Here is a 21,664-nt window from a genome sequence, read left to right as displayed (position 1 = left end):
CTGGATTTTGTGCACATTGGGGAGACGTTGCACTTTTAGACCCTTCTAGGCCTCTTGCTCAAGGAGCTCTGGTAGCATAGTGGTTACGAATCGGGCTGCAAACTGCAAGGTCAGCAGTTCGAAACTACCAGCTGTTCCGCAGGAGAAAGAGGAGGCTTTCTGCTCCCGTAAAGATTTACGGCCTCAGAAACCCTGTACAGGGTCGCTATGAGTTGGAACCGACTCCGCGGTACATGACAACAACAGGTCTCTTGCTCAGAGCCCTTCCATTGCTTTCTTCTGTCCTCTGGATCAAGTCCAAATACCTTGGCCTAGTATTTGAGGCCCAAGTGCTGACTTCAGCAACTAACTTACTTAGATAGTAGTTGTCTGTCTTCATCCCCTTGCCCAGATTGGGAGTGGCTAAAGGGCAGTCCAACGAGTTCTGGTAGCATAGTGGTTATGAATTGGTCTGCAAACCTTAAGGTCAGCAGTTCGAAACTACCAGCTGTTCCACAGGAGAAAGATGAGGCTTTCTGCTCCCGTAAAGATTTACAGCCTTGGAAACTCTGTACAGGGTCGCTATGAGTCGGAACCGACTCCATGGCACATAACCACTACCACCAAAGGGCAGTCCTCATGTCCCCTCTGCCTAGTCTTGGCCAGAGAGTAGGAAGTATGCACAGAAGAGACACAAGAGTTTGTGTATGTGTGTGTGTTGCATGGACAGTTTCCTAAACTCTGACTTTCCTCCAAGGCTCCTGGAACAAGGGGGCTGGGCAGGCCCTAAACCATGCCAATCCCTGACTGTGTCTTGACATAGGAGTATAGGCTTGGGGCCAGGCCTGTGGCAGCTGATGAAAGAAATGGACTTTACCTAAACCTTAGGCCTCACAGCCATTTATTTACACAGGAGGGAGAGGTAGGATACAGGGACCCACAGTCCTTGTCCACCAGCCTGGCCCAGTTGGGGATGTCTGAATACTGTACCAGGCCTCTGGTTTCACAGGGCTCCCAGAGGGCTAGGCTGAGAGTGAGTCAGATGACAGCATACAGGAGCTCTGGAGCAGGCCTGAGAAAGAGATTCTGAGGCAGGTCTTGGCTCTAGCTGAGACTAAAGGGGAGAGAGAATGTTTATATAAATGTTTGTGGGGCGGGGATGGGGCTATTGCCTTTCTTTAAAAGATGGTAATACTCCTGCAGTCAGTGCTGCTGACCCTGTCCTAACCCTCAGCACTGCAGGCTAGGGTTTTTGGATTAGGCTAGACCAGGACCTCCACATCCAAGACATGACTCCTGAGTCTTCACAGATGCATCTAGGTGCTTGATGAAAAGTTCAAGCCATCTTCAACTTCTCTGGTTGCTTCTCAGCAGTGGGGCTAACAGACCCAGGGTCTGTCACCTTGGGCTCCCTATTTCAGATGAAGTCATGTCTGGAAGGAAAGGGGACTGGATAAAGGCCTATTTTCTTAATTCAGATGGCAACCTGGGTTGTGTTAAGTGTGAGGAGGGGTGGTTTACCCTGAAGTTGCATTGAGTTTTATACCAGAGGGGAAGGTAGGCTGGCCAAGCTTGTGGGGCTTTTTATTCCAGGATCATGTTACATGTAGTACAGGCGGGCCAACCAAGCCATCTGTTAGGGGCGCAGAGCTGCAAAGCTGGTGTGCTGAGGCTCCAAGTTCCATTCTCAGGTCCTCAGGGTTGGAGATGCTCTGAAGGCTTTTTGGGAGAATGTTTACCTACCTAATGCCATTCTGCCCCTTTCCCTCAACTGCTATTCTGTGTCTATCCTCACACTTCTCCATCTAGTGACCTAGAATTTGGTCATGTAACTCCCCTATTCTAAACTCTTCCATGGCTCCCTGCTGCCTCAGAATAAAGTCCAGATGCCTTGCAGCACTTCACATTCAGCCAGCCTCACTTTTGGCTGCTGCCCACTGCAAGTACTATCTTGTCTTTAAGGAAAACATTTTTTGTGTCTGGAAAGACCTTCCTCATTCCTTGTCACATCTCTTCAATTCCTACTCAACCTCTAGAGGCCCTGAAGCTGGGGATGTTCTCTGAACTCCTGTCACTGCACTCGTCATCCATATTAATGACAGAGTTGCTGGCCTGAGCTGCTCTACCTCTGAAAGGAGACTGATTTATCTCTGAGTCCCCAGGCCCTGCACAGATCTGGGCACAGAGTTAGGAAAAGTATCCTGACTGAAGAAATAAATGAATGGATGTGCTCTGGCCTTTCCCTGTCCTGACCCTAAGCCTGTAGGATTATCCCTTACTAAGGAGCTCTGGTAGCGGAGTGGTTACGAATTGGGCTGCAAACCTCAAGATCAGCAGTTCGAAACTATCAGCTGTTCCGCAGAAGAAAGATGAGGCTTTCTGCTCCCATAAAGATTTACAGCCTCAGAAATCCTGTACAGAGTCTCTGTGAGTTGGAACCGACTCCACGGCAAATCACCACCACCACCAAGGATGGATTACCCAATAAGCAAGGTAAGCACGGGCTTGTGTTTACTAAGCTGTAATGAGAAGTTTCAATGTTTTCACCACATTAAAGATGTACACCACACATTAATAAGTAAGCCTGTGCTTACCTTGCTTATCAGGTACTCTGAACCTGTCAGGGATTGTAAATTTGAAGAGGCCTTTTAATTCTGTGGGGTTGGGAGAGAGAGAAGCCATGCCTAGAAGCAGATTCTTGATGTGAAAAAAAAAAAGATTGATTAGTAAATAAACACAAGTAGGCCAATGCTTACCATACTTATTGGGTAATCAGATAACTGGGGCTCCCAGTAACCAGTTGATGCTCAGGCCTCGAGGCCTTTGAAAGGCTCTTCTCCCAGGGACTTTTTGTGGACCCTGTGGGATGTGCTGTGAGGTTGCATTCCCTGGTCCTCACACCTGCACTCAAACCTCTCAGATACAGTGCCCTGGCAACAAGCCTCTAGGGATGCTCTGCCCTGAGTCTAGAGCTGAGGGAGCAGGTCACCGGCTGCCTCTTGCAGTTCCCAATCCACCTTGCGTCTCAGCGGTGCAATAAGTAAACAAGTATCCTTGGGCGTGGCCTCCACTCCAGGTCCCTGACAGCAGCGTCTTGGGCTACCCCTAGGGAAGTACAGGGCCGACAGGAGAGGTAGGTACCAAAAACGGTTTTGCAGACACTCACTTCCTCCCTACTGCCAGCCATCCATTTTGGGTGTGCTTTCATGGATGTGCATCAAGCAGAAGTCACGTAGTCTGTGAATATGCGAGCTCACGAGGACGGGTACTATAACCCTCAGCCCGGTTTGCGGTAGGAAACTGCATACTCGTCGGGCCCTGCCGACGCCTCGAATGCTCCAGCTATCCTTGAGGAGCCGCTGCCAGGGCCAGTTCGCAGAGGCAGACAAAGGCGCAGCCACCGAGGCATGAAGGTCCCATCCCGCAGGGGTGGATGTGCAGAGACTGCGATTTGAGACTCCCGGTTTGTAGCGTAACCCAGGTCACCTTCGGCTCCTCCCCAACGTAGCTACAGGCTCTGAACGATCCCTGTCTTCCCGATACTCCGCCATTAAAGGTGTAGGGGAGAGTGAAGGTGTGAGCCGTTTCTAGGTAGCCTTCCAGGGCCTGATGCGCTGCCCAAAGAGTAGTAAGTAGGAGTAGCAGCCCTTTACATCCCCCATAACTTCCGCACTTCTTCCTCGAAGCAAGGAATAAGGAAAGAGATCAATTGCTTGGTGGTGGGCTCCCCAGACCAGACAGGGCTATGGGCGCCACACTCGGACGCCGGGATCTAGCTTAGTCTAGCTAGCTGCTATCCCCAGAAGCCAAACTACAATTCCCAAGCAGTAGCGGGGCTTACAGGCTCTCCGCATCACTTGACTTCCTTCTCCCAGAGCTAGAGTCACGCGATAGGCCGGCGAAGGGGCGGGGGCCTTGGGGTTAGCCCGCGGCGCCACTGGCCAATGGGCGGCTGGGCCGGATGGGCGCGCGGTAGGGGGCAGGGCCGGGTACGCGGCCCGGCGCGGTAGCGAGCCAGCGGCGGCTGTTGGGGGGCGGGGAGCATCTGCCGAGACGACGGTGGTAGCTTAGGCAGCGGAGGCTCTTGGTGAGGCTCGGCGTGTGGCCATCTCTCGAGTTCGGAACGGAACGCTTGGCACCGCAGGCCCCGCCCGGAAAGTTTGCCGCGGAGCCGCGACCTCCTTGGCCGGCGCGGCCCGGCATGAAGCGGCGCTGAGAAGCCGCTGCCGCCGCCGCGCCACCTGAAGAGTCGCAGCAGCTTGGGCCACGCCGATGACTACTGCAAACTGTGGCGCCCACGACGAGCTCGACTTCAAACTCGTCTTCGGCGAGGACGGGGCGCCGGCGCCGCCGCCCCCGGGCCCGCGGCCTGCAGGTGGGTCCCGGGCCGGGCGGAACTAAGGAGCGTCCCCTTAAGTCCTCGCCCTCTCCTTTGGTCCCATGATTGTCCGGGAGCTGGTAACCTCATTTGTGTTACGTGTAGTGAGTGAAGAGCGGATTTAAATCTCTTAGAAGGCATATAGGTCTCAGCGATGGGGCTGGAAGCGGTCTCTGGAAACCAGGATCCGGAACGGCTTTGACCGGTGGAAGCCCATAGTTCGGAGGCCGAGGGTCGGGGCCGCTGCCCAAGTGGCGTCTGGTTGTCGCTGTTTTGCCAGCATGGTGCAGAGAAAATAATGCCCCTGTGAAGTGTAATCGTTAGAAAGGGCGGTTGGTTTTTTATCTATTTGAGGGTGTTTTTTTTTCCTTTCGTGTTTATTTAAAAGATGCACATTAAAGTGTAGGACCCCTTTAAAATAAGGTGCACGGTTGTTTGATAAATCTCCTTTGCTACAAGAGTAATAATTTCATATTAACTTCTGCTTGTGCAAGTGTATGGCCCACATTTAATTGGAAGTGTAACTATAACGGGACTTTTCTGAAAACTGCGTTTCCTGCGTTGAGCATAGTGTTTTAAAAGAGTTACAAAAAAAAAAAAATAAAGTGGGAGGGTGCCTTTTTAATAATTCTTCTAGAAAGTCCTGAAAGCCAATAATTATTTGACGTAAAAGCTCACCTCGGAAGATGTTTTAAAGGAGATTATGAGTTGGAAAGGCAGGCACTCTAATACTTGGAGGTCAGACCAATCAGGAAATAGAAACAGAATGGCTGAGGACTTCGAGGTCTCCTGTGACCTGGTTTGGAATACTCTGGTTCATTACGTTCAGTTTCCTTATTACATATGCAGGCAAACTTTAAAAAGGAGCCCAGTTAAGAGTAATCCGTATTTATTCTTTCCAGGTTTTAGGTGAATTGCTTAATGGTCCATATTGATTGATGTTCAACAGACAATGTTTTAGAGTTATATTGAAAAACATCTGAGAAGGTATTAGGATTCTCTGCCTGTACTTTTTTTTATCTGCCTATTTACTCTTTATACGTTAGATGACTTTTTCAACATAAATAATTTACAGTAGTTATTGGCTAACACCCACTAACATCACTGGAGCACCTACTATGTTGAAGATCCTGTTAGGTACTTGGGAGCATTGTGAGGCCCCCTCAGGAGCTTGGGAAATAGTTGGGAAGTCATACTATCCAAGTAACTATGCATTTCGACAGGCTGTGAACTCTGGTCCGTGGTAAAAAAGGTGTTGTTGGTGTGCCGTGGTGACCCTTCAGACTCCTAGCGACCCCTGTATAGGGTTTCCCCGGCTTTAAATCTTTACGAGAGCAGAAGCCTCATCTTTCTACAGCGGAACGGCTGGTAGTTTCCAACTTCTGAATTTAAGGTTAGCAGTTAGGAGTCAGAACGACTAAGCATTAGCTACCATAAAAAATTTGAATAACATTTAAAAGCTATGAAAACGGCTTTAGAAATTATTTGTCATTAACAACAACAAAAAAATCACTGATATTTAAATGTGTCTTGAAGGAGTTAAACTTTGTAGCAATATATTACTGAATTTTCCAAAGGTAAACTTGGGGCACTTTTATTTGTGACGGAAAGACCACTTTAAAATAATCTAGCACCTAATTTTTGGTAGCGTAGTGGTTACGAATCGGGCTTCTAACCTCAAGGTCGACAGTTTGAAACTACCAGCTGTTCCGTGGGAGAAAGATGAGGCTTTCTGCGCCCAAAAAGATTTGCAGCCTCAGAAACCCTGTGTAGGGTGGCTATGAGTGGGAACTGACTCCACGGTACTTAACAACAACAAAATTTTTAAATACTGTTGCAAAGGATGTGAAACATTGAAAGTTAATGTTACAAAATTAGTTTTCATTTTGAAAAGCATAAAAGTGTGACTTCTGGTGTGGATCAGCACTGGACTGAGAACCACAAAGTCAGCAGTTCAACCCCACCAGCTGCTCCTTGTAAGCCCTATACAGGTCGATGGCGCTTAACAACAATTATAAATATGGTGTTAGAAGAAACAAAGTGGATTAACTGACATTTCATGAGAATAAAATTGCTTGGTAGAATTCAGATCATCAGTATTGGTTATATCAGTAGTTTCTCACTAGAATGTAAGTTTCATGAAAGCACAGATATCTATATCTTGTTTATAGTTAGTTGTATTACCAGTGCTTGCTTGGCAAAGTGCATTTAACGGCCACATAGTACTCTTGGTGTGGTGGTGTAGGATCTGCACTGGACTGTGAACAAGGTCAGCAAGTTCAAACCCACCAGCTGCTCCTCAGAAATCTTACACTGTGGATTGAAATTGCTGTGGGTTGAAATCGACTCGACCTCACTTAACAACTTCCCTCAAGTCATTTCTGACTCTGACCCTGTAGGACACAGTACAACTACACCCTAGGATTTCCAAAACTGTAAGTCTTTACCAGAGTAGACAGACTCATCTTGTGGAGTGGAGCTGATGGGTTTGAACTGCCAACTTTACAGTTAGCAGGCTAATACTTAATCCCCTATGCCACCAGTGCTCCTTTTAGCATAGTTGTTAAGTGTTGAGTGGGTTTGGTGTTTGTTGAGTTATAGAATAAATACTTAAGTTTTGAGTCAGTTCTCACTTACATAGTAGCAGTTTGATTTATTTGGTCTTTATTGGTCAGTTCCTTAAGACAGTTGACCTGATACTTTTCCTATTGCAATGGTTTTACTTCTCTGAAGATTTGTTCACATGTAAATTTCTATAAAGGGAGATTATTATTATTATTATTTAATGTTTCATTGTGAATTATGTGATTGTTTACATGGGAGAACATTCGCTTTACATTCATCCTATCATACATCATTTCATTGCCATGGTTACATTCCCCTCCATGCATCATCAACCAACCAAAGGGTACACCCTGCAAGCCTGCCCCCTGGTCATCAGCATACAGCTCCTCTTCCTCTCTGGATCTAGAGTCCCCAGCTGCTACGTCTCTCTACGTCATCTCTGCCTCCATCTCTGGCGTTGCTGTTTCTCTGGGTAGGGTCCTGTACTCCGCTCTTCAGGGAGATTATTTTTGAAAAATGTTGTGGGGGTGGAGATGGAAAGGGAGGGCAAGACATGGGACTGAATTTAGTGACTTTTAACTAAGCTTGTTAAAATATACATTGAGGTTTATTTGATAATATTGATTATATTTGTGACTGACGATTTAAGATGATTGTTATTGAGGTGTTTTGAGATTTTAACATTAAAGACAATTTAAGACCTTAGATTCTTCAGTTTTATTTATTAATGTAAAAACTATATATTTTCAGTTAAAAAATAGAATCCAGCTGTTTTGAAACTTACAGTACTTTTTTCTTTACTTAATACTTAGTTTCACAATAAAGGTCCACTTCAGCAGTAAATAGAAACACAAACCAGTTACCACCCAGTCGTGGCAACTCCTTATGTGTCAGAGTAGAAGTGTGCTCCATACAGTTGTCAATGGCTGATTTGTCAGAAGTAGATTGCCAGGTGCATCTGAGAGGACGGAAACTTCCAATGTTTTCAGTTAGCAGCTGAACACTTTAATAGTTTGTACTACCCAGAAACTCCTCAGTAGTAAATACCCACCTACAAGCCAAGCTACCTTGTACGACAGAAAACTGCCCCATGGGATTCTTAAGAGGAAATCTTTGCAGAAACAGTCTGCCATATCTTTTTTTCACCAGTAGTAAATAGGAGTTTAAATTGGGTGTTATTTCATTAACATTCTTTCCCATTACATATTAAGCGAAGCTTCTAATGCTCTAGTTTACTGCTTGTATATCTCTAGTTTGATGTTTTAATAATTTTTACTTTGCAAATTCAAAGTTTCATTCTCAGAAATGTGTCCACTACTGAAGAATGACTTTCTAGTCCTGAATGATAGATGGGAGGAGTGTATACAATACTTGAGTTTTTAAAAGGGGAATCTGTTGCTTTTTAAAAGGGAAAAAAATATCTCTAATGCAATATGTTATTTCTGTAAGAAATTTACTTTATGATAAAATATATGCATAGTTTTGTCAGATATTATTTTTATTACATTTATCCTGTCAGAGAAGAAGATATGGCCAGTCAGTTAATGGTCTTTTCTCTATTTTTCATAACATTTTATTGTGATTTGGGTGATAGTTTACAGAGCAAATTAGTTTCCCTAGACAACAGTTTATGCACATTTTGTTTGGTGACATGGGTTCCCCCATTTCCATTTGGTCATCTTTCCTGTCCTGCCTCTGAACTTTGTTTTTTGGCAAGTCAGCTATTGCTTTAATACACAACTGTTGCATATGTGAAGTTCAGAACTTTTTCTTAAATCATTGTCTTAGTTTTTAATCTGTAGTTTTTTGTTTTTAGATTTATTTAGTGCTTAGAGATCTGATTCATGTATCCTTTGTAATTTATAATTAGACAATTTAATTTTGTCATTTATCAACTTTAATTGGTCATTTTTGTTAAAATTTTTGTTTGATCTTGTATAAACGAGAGTTGTTGCTATTGTTAAGTGCTGTAGAGTTGGTTCCGATTCATAGTGACCCTGTATATGGTTTCCGAGGAGCAACTGTTGGGCTTGAACTGCTGTCCTTGTGGTTTGAAGTCCAGTGCTGATCCTACAACAGCACACCAGAAGCCCATAAATGAGAGTAGTGCATTTAAAACTTTTAGGAAAGTTCCTGGTGCGGGTGGTACTAATAAAGTAATGGTAGTTACCATTTCCTTAAAACAAAACAAAAACTGATGATAGGCTCTGTTGTTACTTCCTCTTCTTTTTAAGATCATCTTCCTATCCTAAACAAACAAACAAAAAAACCCCTGAGAGGGAATAGGGTAAATGGGAGATGCAGTAATTTAGACCTCCTCTAGATGAGTTGCAATACTTGGTCTTAGACATTTGTATTCGTCTAGTCTTAGTTCCGACTCCACGGCACATAACAACAACAGTCTTAAGTCTATTGATCTTCTCAGTGCTGCTGCTTCTCTCATAGCATTAGCTTTTAATTCTGTTTTTCCACTTTGTTAAATTAGGTTGTTACTGACTTAGTACGATCTGAAAGATGATTGATTTGCTAACAATACTAAATATGCTTGGATATTTAAATTGTTATGAAAAAAGAAAGGAAGTTGCTTGTATGGTTTCCTGTAGAAATGTGTTTTTGTCCATCCATTTAGGTACTGTAAAGAAGACTATGCCAAGCCATATATATATATATATATATATTTTTTTAAGGTTTTTATTGTGGATTGAGTGAAAGTTTTCAGGGCACATAATCGGTTTTACATGCAAATATTCATATACCTTGTTTCATTACATTGATTATAATCCCCTCCACATACCATCAGTTAACAGAGTTTCTCTCTATCCTCTTTAGCTTTTTTGGGGGGAGGGAAACTTTGCCTTTTTGGAATTTACAGTCTCAGCTTTTAGGGAAGGTTTTTACATTTATCTCTGGGTATCCAGGGCTCATGTATGGAATTACTAACCAGCATAACTGAATAATCAGATAAGGGACATTTTGCTATGTCTGCTAGGTGGCTAAAGTCTGATCTTCAGAGCCTATGGTTTGGACGGTCAGCAATGCTTGGGCCCACAGGGACTTGAACTCTGCATGGTCTGCATCAGATTCCCCCTTATTTACTAGACATATTTTTTATACCATAGGTCAGAGTTTTCTTTACAGTTGAGCGCAGTGAGAAGATGTATTAGGTGATTGAGCCATTGATAAATATTTTAGCATTTCACTTGGAAGAATAGTTGAATTTTCTGTTTTTTTTTTTTGACACTTTTCCTGATAGGATTGAAGGATGCAACTGGAGTTTCCAGCTCAGTTTTGTGGTGGGGATTATTAGTGCCTATTTGTGCATTAGTGAATATGGGGGGAAATCTAGGGAAAAAAACCCAATGTTCAAGATCACATTGCCTTGGTAAAACTTCATAATTGTAAGAACATTGTCATACCTACGGTCTTTTAGATTTTCCCCTTTGTCAATACAAAAGGGGTATTTTGCCATGTAGTCTAAATTATTAGCAGAGGTAATACTGTAATAATATAATATATTATAAAATTAAAAGTTGGGTATAATTTGTGTGGCCAAGAAATTATGTGGGAGTCTCTGAGTGGTGCAAATGGTTAATGTGCTTGCTGTTAACTGAAAGCTTGGTGGGTCAAGTTTACCCACAGATGCATCCAAACAAAGCCCTAGCAGTCTAGGTCTGAACAACCAGCCATTGGAATCCCTGTGGAGCACAGTTCTACTCTGACACCTATAGGATTAATACAACTCAATTGAGTTGATGGTACCTGGTTTGGGTTTTTCAGAAAGACTTGTAAGTTAAGCATTTAAGGAAATCTAAGGTGTTGTTGGAGGAGAATATTGAAAGTGCCATGGGCTTCCAAAAGAACCAACAGATCTGTGTTAGAAGAAGTGCAGCCAGAGTGCTCCTTGGAAGCCAGGATGGCCAAACTTTGTCTCTCATGCTTTGGACATATTGTCAGGAGGACCAATCACTGGAGAAGGATATCATGTTTGGTACAGTGGAGGATCAGAGAAAAAGAGGAAGACCCCCAATGAGATGGATTGGTAAAGTGGCAGCATCAGTGGGTTCAAGCGTGGCAACAATTGTGAGGTTGGGCCAGGACCAGGCAGTGTTTCGTTTTGTTGTGTATAGGGTTGCTGTGAGTCAGTACTGACTCGATGGCACCTAACAACAACAAAGGTATTTATTGGCATCCTGCTGTGGCACTGTAGGATTAGTACTTGACTACTAACCCACCAGCCACTCCTCAGAAACTCTATACAGGGTTGTTATGAGCTGGAATCAACTCAATGGCATTTAACAACAACATTATTTTTTTGTTGTGAATTGAGTGAAGGTTTACAGAGCAGATCATCAGTTTTATAGCCAACAAATCCTGCACATCACAATGATTGCAATACCCTCAATGTAGCATCACTTATCCCACTTCCCTCCCTGTGTTTCTTGTTGCCGTGCCCCTGGGTAAATGCTGCCCATGGGATCTTGAATGGTTGACTATTTTATGGTGTGCATACCTCACGAGTGTTGTTTTCTCCCCTGTATACCTATCCATTGGCTGAAAATAGAACCACAAGGGTAATTTACTTGCAGATACAAAGAGTAACCAAGGGCCACAGTCTTGGCATTCCACCAGTCTCTAGCTGACTAGTAAGCCTGGTCTCTGTATACTTTTGAATTTTGGTACACTTTTATCTCAATCTCTCCAGGATCTTCTAATATGATCCCTTTCAGAGCAGTTGTTGGTGGTAGCCAGTCACTGTCTAGTTCTCCTGTTCTCATAGTCATGGAGATTGATATTCATGTGGTCCTTTAGTCCACTGGACTAATTGTTTCCAAACATCTTTAGTTTTCATCATCATTCTTTTCTCAGGACAGGGAGAGACTAACAGTTGCATCTTACACATACATGGCTGCTTGTTAAAAGTTGGGTACTCCTGAATTTTAAGATCCCAGTCCTTACTCATTAAAGTAGGATGCAGAACATTGTCTTTCTGAACAGTTGTTGTTAGGTGCCGTTAGGTATTCCTGGTGACCTTATGCACAACAGAATGAAACACTGCCCAGTCCAGTGTCTCAATTGTTGCTATGCTTCAGCTGATTGCTGCTGCCACTGTGCTAATCCATTGCAATGGGGGTCTTCCTCTTTTTTGATGACCTTCCGCTCTATCAAACATGATGTCCTTCTCCAGGGACTGGTCCCTTCTGATATGAGAGATTAAGTCTGGCCATGCTGGCTGGCTTCTAAGGAATATTCTGACTGTACTTCTTCCAACACAGATTTGTTTATACTTCTGGCAGTCCATAATACTTTTAATATTCTCCAATACTGTAACTCAAATGCATCAATTCTTTTATGGTCTTCCTTAATCATTGTACAACTTTGACATGCATATGAGGCTATTGAAAATACCTTGGCTTGGGTCAGGCGCAATTTAGTCCTCAAACTGGCATCTTTGCTCTTGAACACTTTAAAGAGGTCTTGTGCATCAGATTTTCCTAATGCAATATGTCTTTGACTTCTTGACTGCTGCTTTCATGAGTGTTGATGGTTGATCTGAGAAAAATGAAGTCTTTGACAACTTCAGTCTTTTCTCCATTTATATGGATGTTGTTTATCCATATAAAAGTCATGAGGACTTTTGTTTTCTTTACATTGATGTGCAGCCCATACCGAAACCTGTGGTCTTTGATCTTCATCAGTAAGTATTTTAAGTCCTCTTCACTTTCACAAAGCAAGGTTATATCATCTGCATACGGCGGATTGTTAATGAGTCTTTCTCCAATCCTGATGCATATAATCAAGCCTCTTGGATTATGTGCTCAGTCTACAGATTGAATAAGTATGGTAAAAGAATGCAACTCTGGTGCATACCTTCCCTAATTTAAAACCATTCAGTGTCCCCTTTCTCAATGTCTCTTTGTTTCTGGACTACATTATAACAATTGACCATGGAGTTCTCCAAGACTATCTTCCAGATCCCTTAGGCCTAGCAAGTTTACAGATATATTTTAATGTGCACCCTCCAAAATCAAACTCAATTCTGATTTGTAGGTTTCCAAGACTAACTCTTTATGGGAGCAAACAGATTACTCTTTCTTCTGGGGATCAGAGGATCTGGTGGATTTGAATAGACCAACACATCTGTTGGGCCACAGTGCCACCAGGGCTCCTTTTAAAACATACAGAGAAAAATAGACACATCATAAAAAGTGACTCCAGCAATGAAGAGTTGGGTAGCATTGACATTTTATTAGTTGTTATAATTTCATGTAGGAACTCTGGTAGCGTAGTGGTTACGAATTGGTTTGCGATCCTCAGGGTCAGCAGTTCGAAACTACCAGCTGTTCCGCTGGAGAAAGATGAGGCTTTCTGCTTCCCGTAAAGATTTACAGCCTCGGAAACCCTGTGCAGGGTCACTATGAGTGGGAACCGACTCCACGGCACATAACAACAACAATAATTTCATGTATGGAAGATTCTTATCATCTGGATTATTCCTGAAAATGAGGACGGCATTTCTAGTCAGAAAATGAGAGAGAGTTGTCTGTGTGGTTCTTTTATTTTATTTCCATCTGTTTCACAGTAACATCTGAAATCTGTCTGTGGACTTAGCAAAGCCATCCGTATTTGGGTCTGTATTTTCAAGCCACTAAAGCCCCTGCATTAATTTAGAAAAACTTCAGCTATTTTTTTCACTGTAAAAAATTTTGGACAGCTTCTCTCTGTCCTTTTTATCATCATTCTTCCTCAGCATTTCTTTCCAATTCAAAATTCATTAAGACCATGATCTATCAGTTTCCTTTTTTCAAGATCTGAGCTGTTCCACATCAGCAGTAACAAGGTCTAAATTCAGTGTTCTTGCCATGTGACTGATTTTTTTCACTGATCTCTTCCATTTTATTATCCTGATCAAATGCTTGGAGCATGTTCACATATCTCAGAAATTTTCCTCCATGTTCTCTGCATGTAATTTCCGGGATCTCAGGAAGATGCAGTGTTCTAGATACATGGATAGTCTTAAGTCTGGTTCATTGTAATGTGAGTATGTAATGGAGTAGATGATTCAGTATGGCAATGCTTTAAATAAGGGGTGAAGTTGAGGTAGTCATAATACAGTAAAGTCAATCTCATTACTCTTAGGAGGTAGGAAACCTGAGTCAGTTGAGCCTCATTTGATAGTAAGCAGCAGTTTGACTGCTCACAGCAGTAACATAAATAAGGAAGGTGTTTTTTAAGCTGCATGGTGGGTCAGGGGAGTAGACACAGCATACTTGGCAGTAAGCCTCGCTTCTAAAACAAAATCCAAGTCATCAAATTTGCCTGGGCATGCATGCCATGTGAGGTTCAAGTAACAGTGGAATTTAAGAGGAGTGAGTTGTCTAGGGAGTCTTAAAAGAGTCCACAAGCAGGAGCATGTTTTTTTGTTTTCTAACATTTGTCATTTTAAGTCAAATATAACGTGGGTCTGCATATAGTTACAGCATTTCCTGTAATGTTTATATAACTTCATTGCATGATTCTCATCTGCCTGCCTGAATTTGGCGTACTTTAGGAGAAAGAATTGAGCATATAAGATTTTAGTAGTAAGGCCTTTGAATTAACAGTTTACCAATAGCTGAAATGTAATCCTAGGGACAGTTGTAGTTAACATAGTCATTATGTCTGAATAGGAATCCTATGGTACTATGAAAGCCTGAACATCCCAGGTATACTAGAGAAGGTATACTTTGCACTACAAAATGTATAGTGTCTTTTGTTACTGCAACAGGTGAGAGAATTCCATTTTAAAGTATGTTTTCAGTGTCTTAAAGTACATTTTTATATTTGTCAATTTGGGATTACATTTTCATCTGTTTTATTGTTTAACTAGAGAATACATCGCATTGTGTGAACTCTGAAATTGAATTTGTTTCCATTGAATCCTTTTGTAATTTTTTTTCCTAGGAGTAAGTATTGATTTAAAATGATTTTTTAAAGCATTTTTTCATCAAGGTAATCATTGGTCACAACACTTTAGTGGACACTTTGTGAGTTGTCTTCATGAATTGTACTTATATGTTTTTTATTTTTAAAAAATATTTTTCATTATTGCTTTTTAAAAAAAAAAACAAAACTTTTTGTTGTAAATCAAGTGAAGATTTACAGACAAGATCATCAGTTTTACATTCAACAAATTATACACATTCTTTCATCTCAATGATTGCAATCCCTCCTTGTAACAACAGTTAGTCTACTTACTCCCTGTGGCTCCCCATTTACAGTTTATATTTCACAGATGAACAAAGCAAAAACATTTGAGGTACATATGCAAAGCCAAAAATGCATATTCATGTAAATGTCCAAAGAGCACATTCTGCAAGCCAGTCTCCTGCCCTCAGGCACATAACCTTACTTAGTCCGTGGACCTAGACCTGACAGCTCTGGGTTGGAGAAGATGGGGAAAGATGCTGATGGATTGTGTGACTCAATTGTGAGTGATTGTTAACAGGGTTAATTGTGAAAACTTGAAACTCTAATGTGAATATAAATGAGCCATCTCAGAAACAGAAGGGAGAATCTTACTATAAAAAATAGCCGGGAGTGGAGCATGTTCTCTGGATCCCAAGATTCTTGTGCATTGAACTTCCTCAAGCCAGGGACAGAATGCTTGTGACACTGGAGAAGCGGAGGAGTGCCATAGCGGCAGCAGTAGAGCTAAGAGCCATAACAGAAGACAGAATGGTGAACTTCCTGGCCCACAGAGCAAGTAAACCTGAGTGCATTTGGACAAGAGGCTGGTTTGCGGAGTGTAGTACCTCCACGCACTAAATTGGGGCGGGGCTAGGTTTGCTGGCCCATGGAGCTAGAGCTGAGTACCTTTGTGCTGGAACTTTTAATAGTGGAGTGAAGTGTCCTTTGGGCATTTATCAACAGCCCTGAAAGAACATTGTACCAGTGCCTGAAAGGACAGATGCCAGACCAAGAGACCAAAGGCCAGAGAGAGGCCTGACCTTATCAAAGAACTGTGCCCTGCGCATTGTGTAATCTGTTGTTTTCCCTAATAACCTAATAAAACCCATAACTCTGAGTATGGTGTCTGAGTTCTGTGTGGCCATTTCAGTGGGTTCTATTACTGATTTATTATTTTCTTTCACCATTATCTTAGTACTTCAGGCTTCTTGTATTTGCATATAAAATTGAATTTTTTTTAAATTTTTAAATTTCAATAAATAGAGTGTTGGAATTTTGACCAGGATTACATTGACTCTATAGATTCCGTGACAGGATTGCATTGACTCTAGATTCCTTAGCAGAATTGACAGTTTAACAAGATTAAGTATTCCAATCCATGAAAATGGCATATCTTTTTCCATTCATTTCAGTCTTCTTTCATCTCTTTCAGCAGTGTTTTATTGTATAAGTCCTTCATGTCCCTGGTTAGATTTATCCCTAGATTCTTTATTCTCTTAGATGGCATTGCAAATAGAGTTGTTTCCTTCATTTTCCTTACAGATTTGGTAAGGAAATAATACCATTGCAGATATATAGAAACCCAACTATTTTTGTTTGTTGACTATGTGCCCTGTAACTTTGCTATATTGCTCTATCACTTCTAGTTTTCTTGTGGATTCTTTGGGAATTTCTACATATAGGACCATATGTTCTGAAAACAGATAATGATTTTATTTCTTTTCTAATCTGGCTGCCTTTTATTTCTTTTTTTGTTTTGTTTTACTGCTTTAGATAGGACTTCTAGTACAAGTACAATATTGAGTGGGCACCCTTGTCTTGTTCCTAATTTCAAGGGGGAGAGCTCTTATTCTTTGTTCATTAAGTATAATATTGACTGTTGCCTTTTCATATATGCCGTGGATCATATTGAGAAATCTGACTGTAGTTCTGTAATACTTTTTTTTTTTTTTTTAACAGAAAGCTTCATTCTTTTTTACTTAGCTTTTTGACTCTCTGCTGTGTCTTTAATACTTTCACAATGATTTTCTGCTCCTCAATAAGGAAAGCACACTGATCCCATCATGGACACATATTAGCACACATGGAACCACCATAGACCCTGCTGTCCTGTTTTTTTTGTTGTTGTCTTGGACAACCTCATGAAAACTTTTAGGTTGCACCGACTCCTCTAAGTTGCCCTGGGCACACACCACATGTAGATTTTGGTGCTTTACCAACCTTTTTGGTATGTTGTTATTAAGTGCTGTCGAATCGGTTCCGACTTAGCCACCCTGTATAGGGTTTCCAAGGAGCAGCTGTTTGAATCACTGACCTTGTGGTTCAAACCAACCTTGCAGTCCAGTGTATTAACTCACAGAGCCACACCTGGACTCTTCTTCTTGGTATAAAGGTAAAAAATTCTATTATCAGAGGTTTGGGACAGGCTAGTTTTGTTAGAGGCTGTATTGGAGTCCTGTTGTGGAGCTGTAGAATCAACACTGGACTGCTAACCACAAGGTTGGTGGTTTAAACCCCACCACCTGCTCCTTGGAAGCCCTATACAGGGTTGTTATGAGTCAGAACTGACTTGATCGTACATAAACAATAATATTGTTGATAATATATTTTTTTAATTATTTTTTTTCTATTGAATTGGCTTATTGCTACCCTTTTTTGGGTTAGTTGAGTGCCTGAACAAGACTTATATCTTCCCGTTTCTCTTTACCCTATGGCAGAGTCAAAGTCTTGGTCACTTCCTATTTGGATTTGTGTAATTTTTCTTCATATTTTATTTATTTCACAAATTCAATTTTAAAAGTGATGGGTAAGGCTGTCTTCAGTTCCTTTTCCTTTGAGCCTATGGGTAATGCTGTCTTCAATTCCTTTTCCTTCCCACTCATCTCCCTCAAGGCGCTCCATCTGTTTCAGATCCGTCACTCTTAACACCTTTAATAAAGCTTATCACCTTTAATTTTATTCATCTCCTTTTAGTCCCAATGTGAAGCAGCCCCTGTTATTTACATGTTGTTTTATATTTTTTGCACCTTACCTTTTTTATCTGTTACTTATTTAGAGGTTTTTGAGGCAATTTAGAGACAGTATTTTGGTGTAGTACTTAGTGAGATCTGGATTCTAGATTCATGTCTTGTGTGACATTACTAAAATATCAGAGTAGTTTCAGGCTTCTAGTGCAGTGGATTTCTTATGACTCTTCTACCCATAGTAATTCCCACCAAACAACTTTTTCTTGATGCATCTGGTTAAGAAAAAGTGGGAGAAGATGCCAATAGGATGATATGATTCAGTTAATAGAGTTAATTGTGATTGTAGAAACTTGTAACTCTAATGTGGTTTTAAAATGAGCCATCTCAGAAGCAGCAGGAGGGAATCTTACTATCAAAGAAGAGAAGCCAAGACTGGAGTGTGTTCTTTGGATCCTGAGATCCTTGTGCATTGAACCTCCTCAACCCAGAGACAGAAAGCTGCGACACTGGAGGAATGACAGAGGAGCAGCAATAACTACACCAAGAGCCAGAGCGCAGAACAGAGCAGTGGACTTCCCAGCCCAGGGAGCAAGTAAAACTGGAGTGACTTTGGGTAGAAAGTTTGCTTGCGTAGTGGAATGCCTCTAGGCACTTACTTGGGGGAAGTTAGAGCTGAGTGCTTTCAGGCTGAGGTTTATGATTGAGTGATGTGCCCTGTGGGCATTTATCAGCAGCCCTAAAAAAGACTTTTGTAACATTGCCAGGGAGTCCTGGTGTGGCTTTGTGGGTAAAAGCATTGGACCTGAAGATCATTTTGACTCACAAGGTTGGTGGTTCAAACTTATTATCTGCTCCTTGGAAACCCTATACAGGGTCGCTGTGAGTCAGAACCGACTCAACGGCACTTAACAACAACAACATTGCCAGAACAGGACAAAGGCCAGGGACCTCCGCTTCAAGACCGAAAAGCCAATCACTCCCCTCCCTGGTATAAAACGTCCATCTTTACACCTCCAATCCTCACAATCAGTCCCGATAACAACCATTCACTATTGTATCACAAGAGACCCTTCTGCATTTCATTGCATCAGCCCCGCCTAGTCAGATTGTATGCTACTCACCGGAGATTCCACCTTCCTCCAGGCCCTCTGGATCTAGGCTCCCCTCTGAAAGCCTGTAAGCCAGTCACCCCTGCCCCTGCAGCCCCCTGCCCCCCATCCAGGGCAGCCAATGTCTAAGCTGCCCATCCCTGTCCACCCTGTGTGTGGAGGGGGTAGGAATGATTCCCGCTGCAAGGATCTAATCCCTCTTTTGAGCTACTGCTTTCATAGGTGTAGGTCAAGTTCATCAAATTGTATGAGAATACTTTTTTTTTTTCCTCTTCTTTTTATTTCTGGTTGAGCTCTGATCATCCAGTAATTGAAGCCAGGAAAAGTGGGTATTTTATGCAAGTGTGGGTGTTCTTATGCATATACCCTGCCCTCCCATCAGCCGGATGCTTTACTCTCCACTCTAGTCCTCCGTGGCCATGTCACTGACTCTAGGCCCAAGATTTCCCAGGTCCTGCCACACTGCTGGCCAACCAGGTCCCCACCCAGGTTCACTGAAGTCTAATAGGTAACTTTTTGAGACCTTAGGTTTAGATATTTAAAATGCCTTTATTCTCTCCTTACAATGTAGGATTCTAGATTAGTTAACATTTTCTCTCAAAATTTTGAAGGCATTGCTCTTTGTTTTCTTCTTGCTGCCAGTGTTGTTGTTGAGAAGTCTGATGTAAGCTCTGTGATCACCAGTGGGACTTGCTAACTGCAAGCTTCATTGTAGAGAGTTTTACTAGGTTACCCTTGATGTCATCTGTATTTATTTTCTCTTCAGTTAATCACATTCCCAAGAGAAGACTCTTCCAGGCTGTTGCCTGCAGAGCATTATTGAGTGAGCCAAGTGGAGGAGGGTAGGAACTTGGGGTGTCAACATACAGGTAGTAGAGACTTTCACTTCATCATCTTCTTTGTAACATGGTACCATGGCTGTTTTGCTTATTCAGAAAATAATATCTAGTCATCTGCCCAGAGGGACAGTCACCCAGTAAGAAGAGTGAGGAGGTGTGGGAAACTGGCAAGGGGGGTTAACTGTTTATTAAACTTTGTACTAATCTTGTTTTCATTCTTGCTTATACCTGACTTTCAAAAGTACCAGGTAGTGCATTTTTTCTGAATGTGTGGGAAATCTATTTCTTTATGGCATATCTGTTTTCTTCTTGACCTTTTTCCTTGCTTGCTTAAGTTTCAGCTCTTTCAGGAGCCTTGTGTTTGCATTACAACTTCCAAAAATTTCCTTGCTGAGGTTTCATCTTCTGTTCTTTTAGTTCTTGTGAGTTTATACCCATAAAGATCCTTTTGTTATCATTTTAATGGCGTTTCAGGAAGGAATTAATGTATATCTTTAATTCTGTATCTTTAACTGGAAGCTCTTGAGTTTCCCAGAATAATTTTTATTTTTAAAATTTTAAGTATTTTGTTTTTGAGAATATACACAGCAAAAACATGCCAATTCAACAATTTCTACCTGTACATCTTACTGACATGATTATTCTTGAAGTTATGCACCCATTAGAATTGTATTTTTGATGAGTGGTCAGCTTAAGTTTGCATTTCATACCTTTTAAATTTAATTCCTAAAAAAAAAAATTGGTATTTCATTGAGTAATAATTTACATATAGTATAATTCACAGCTTTTGGTGTATAGTTCTTTGAGTTTTGAAAAATACGTATAGTAGAGTAGTAATTATCATAATAAAAATGCAAAACCGTCTTCTAAAAATTTTCTCTTGCTCCTTTGTAGCCACATCTCACCTCCAGATCTGGCAAACACTGGCTTGTTTTTTTGTCAGTATAGATGAGTATGTTTTTTCTAGCATGTCATAAAATTGAAATCATATAGTATGGATTTTTTTTTTTTTTTTTTTAAAGGTTTTTATTGTGGATTGAGTGAAAGTTTACAGGGTACATCATCAGTTTCACATTCAAACATTCATATACCTTGTTTCATTACATTGATTATAATCCCTTCATACATCATCAGTTAACAGTGTTTCTCTCTATCCTCTTTAGCTTTTTTTTTTTGGGGGGGGGCGAAAAACTTTGCCTTTTTGGAATTTACAGTCTCGGCTTTTAGGGAAGGTTTTTACATTTATCTGTGGATATCCAGGGCTCATGTATGGAATTACTAACCAGCATAACTGAATAATCAGATAAGGGACAGTTTGCTATGTCTGCTAGGTGGCTATAGTTTGATCCTCAGAGCCTATGGTTTGGACGGTCTGCAACGTTTGGGCCCACAGGACCTCGGACTCCTGACCGAGTCTGTACGGTCTGCACCAGATGCCCCCTTATTTATAGTATGGATTCTTTAGGCTGACTTTTTCTTAACAGTGCATCTGAGATGTATCCATGTTGTGTGTTTCAGTAGTTTGTTCCTTTTTATTGCAGAGTTGTATTCTGATACCTAGATTATACCAACCATCATACATATCTTCATGGTCTAGCACTCCATTGATCCTAGGTCATTTAAAAATTTCTTTCTTCAGTGATATATGGTTTTCAGCATAGAGATCATGCACATATTTTGTGAGATATAAACCTTTAGTTTTTTGGTGTTATTGTAAATGATTCTATTTTTCTATTTCACTAATTGTTCATTGTAGAAATAAATATAATTTTCATAATTATATATTTTATTGTGGCAAATATATGACAAAACATTGCCATTTTAACAATTTAACATTATGTATAGTGCGCCTGACCCAAGCCATGGTATTTTCTTTTTTTT

The 21,664-nt window shown here is 41.4% G+C and overlaps 1 protein-coding gene across 2 annotated transcripts in view; it reads left to right on the top strand.

The window, feature by feature from the left end:
- The first annotated feature begins 4,071 nt into the window (after positions 1-4,071).
- The window catches only part of NFATC3 (nuclear factor of activated T-cells, cytoplasmic, calcineurin-dependent 3), a 112,096-nt gene continuing 94,503 nt past the window's right edge, over positions 4,072-21,664 (top strand). The window contains exon 1 of one of the 2 annotated variants that reach the window (XM_006860225.1): positions 4,072-4,354. In XM_006860225.1, the coding sequence (XP_006860287.1) occupies positions 4,252-4,354 (103 nt within the window). In that variant the 5' untranslated portion in view covers positions 4,072-4,251. The remainder of the gene's footprint in view (positions 4,355-21,664) is intronic. The other variant, XM_006860224.1, reaches the window with a different exon arrangement.

Source organism: Chrysochloris asiatica, unplaced genomic scaffold (genome assembly GCF_000296735.1).
Source record: "Chrysochloris asiatica unplaced genomic scaffold, ChrAsi1.0 scaffold00037, whole genome shotgun sequence".
In the NCBI taxonomy this organism is placed as follows: Eukaryota; Metazoa; Chordata; class Mammalia; order Afrosoricida; family Chrysochloridae; genus Chrysochloris; species Chrysochloris asiatica.
The sequence above is the reverse complement of the archived record's forward strand: the minus strand, read 5'-3'. Positions and strand labels throughout refer to the sequence as shown.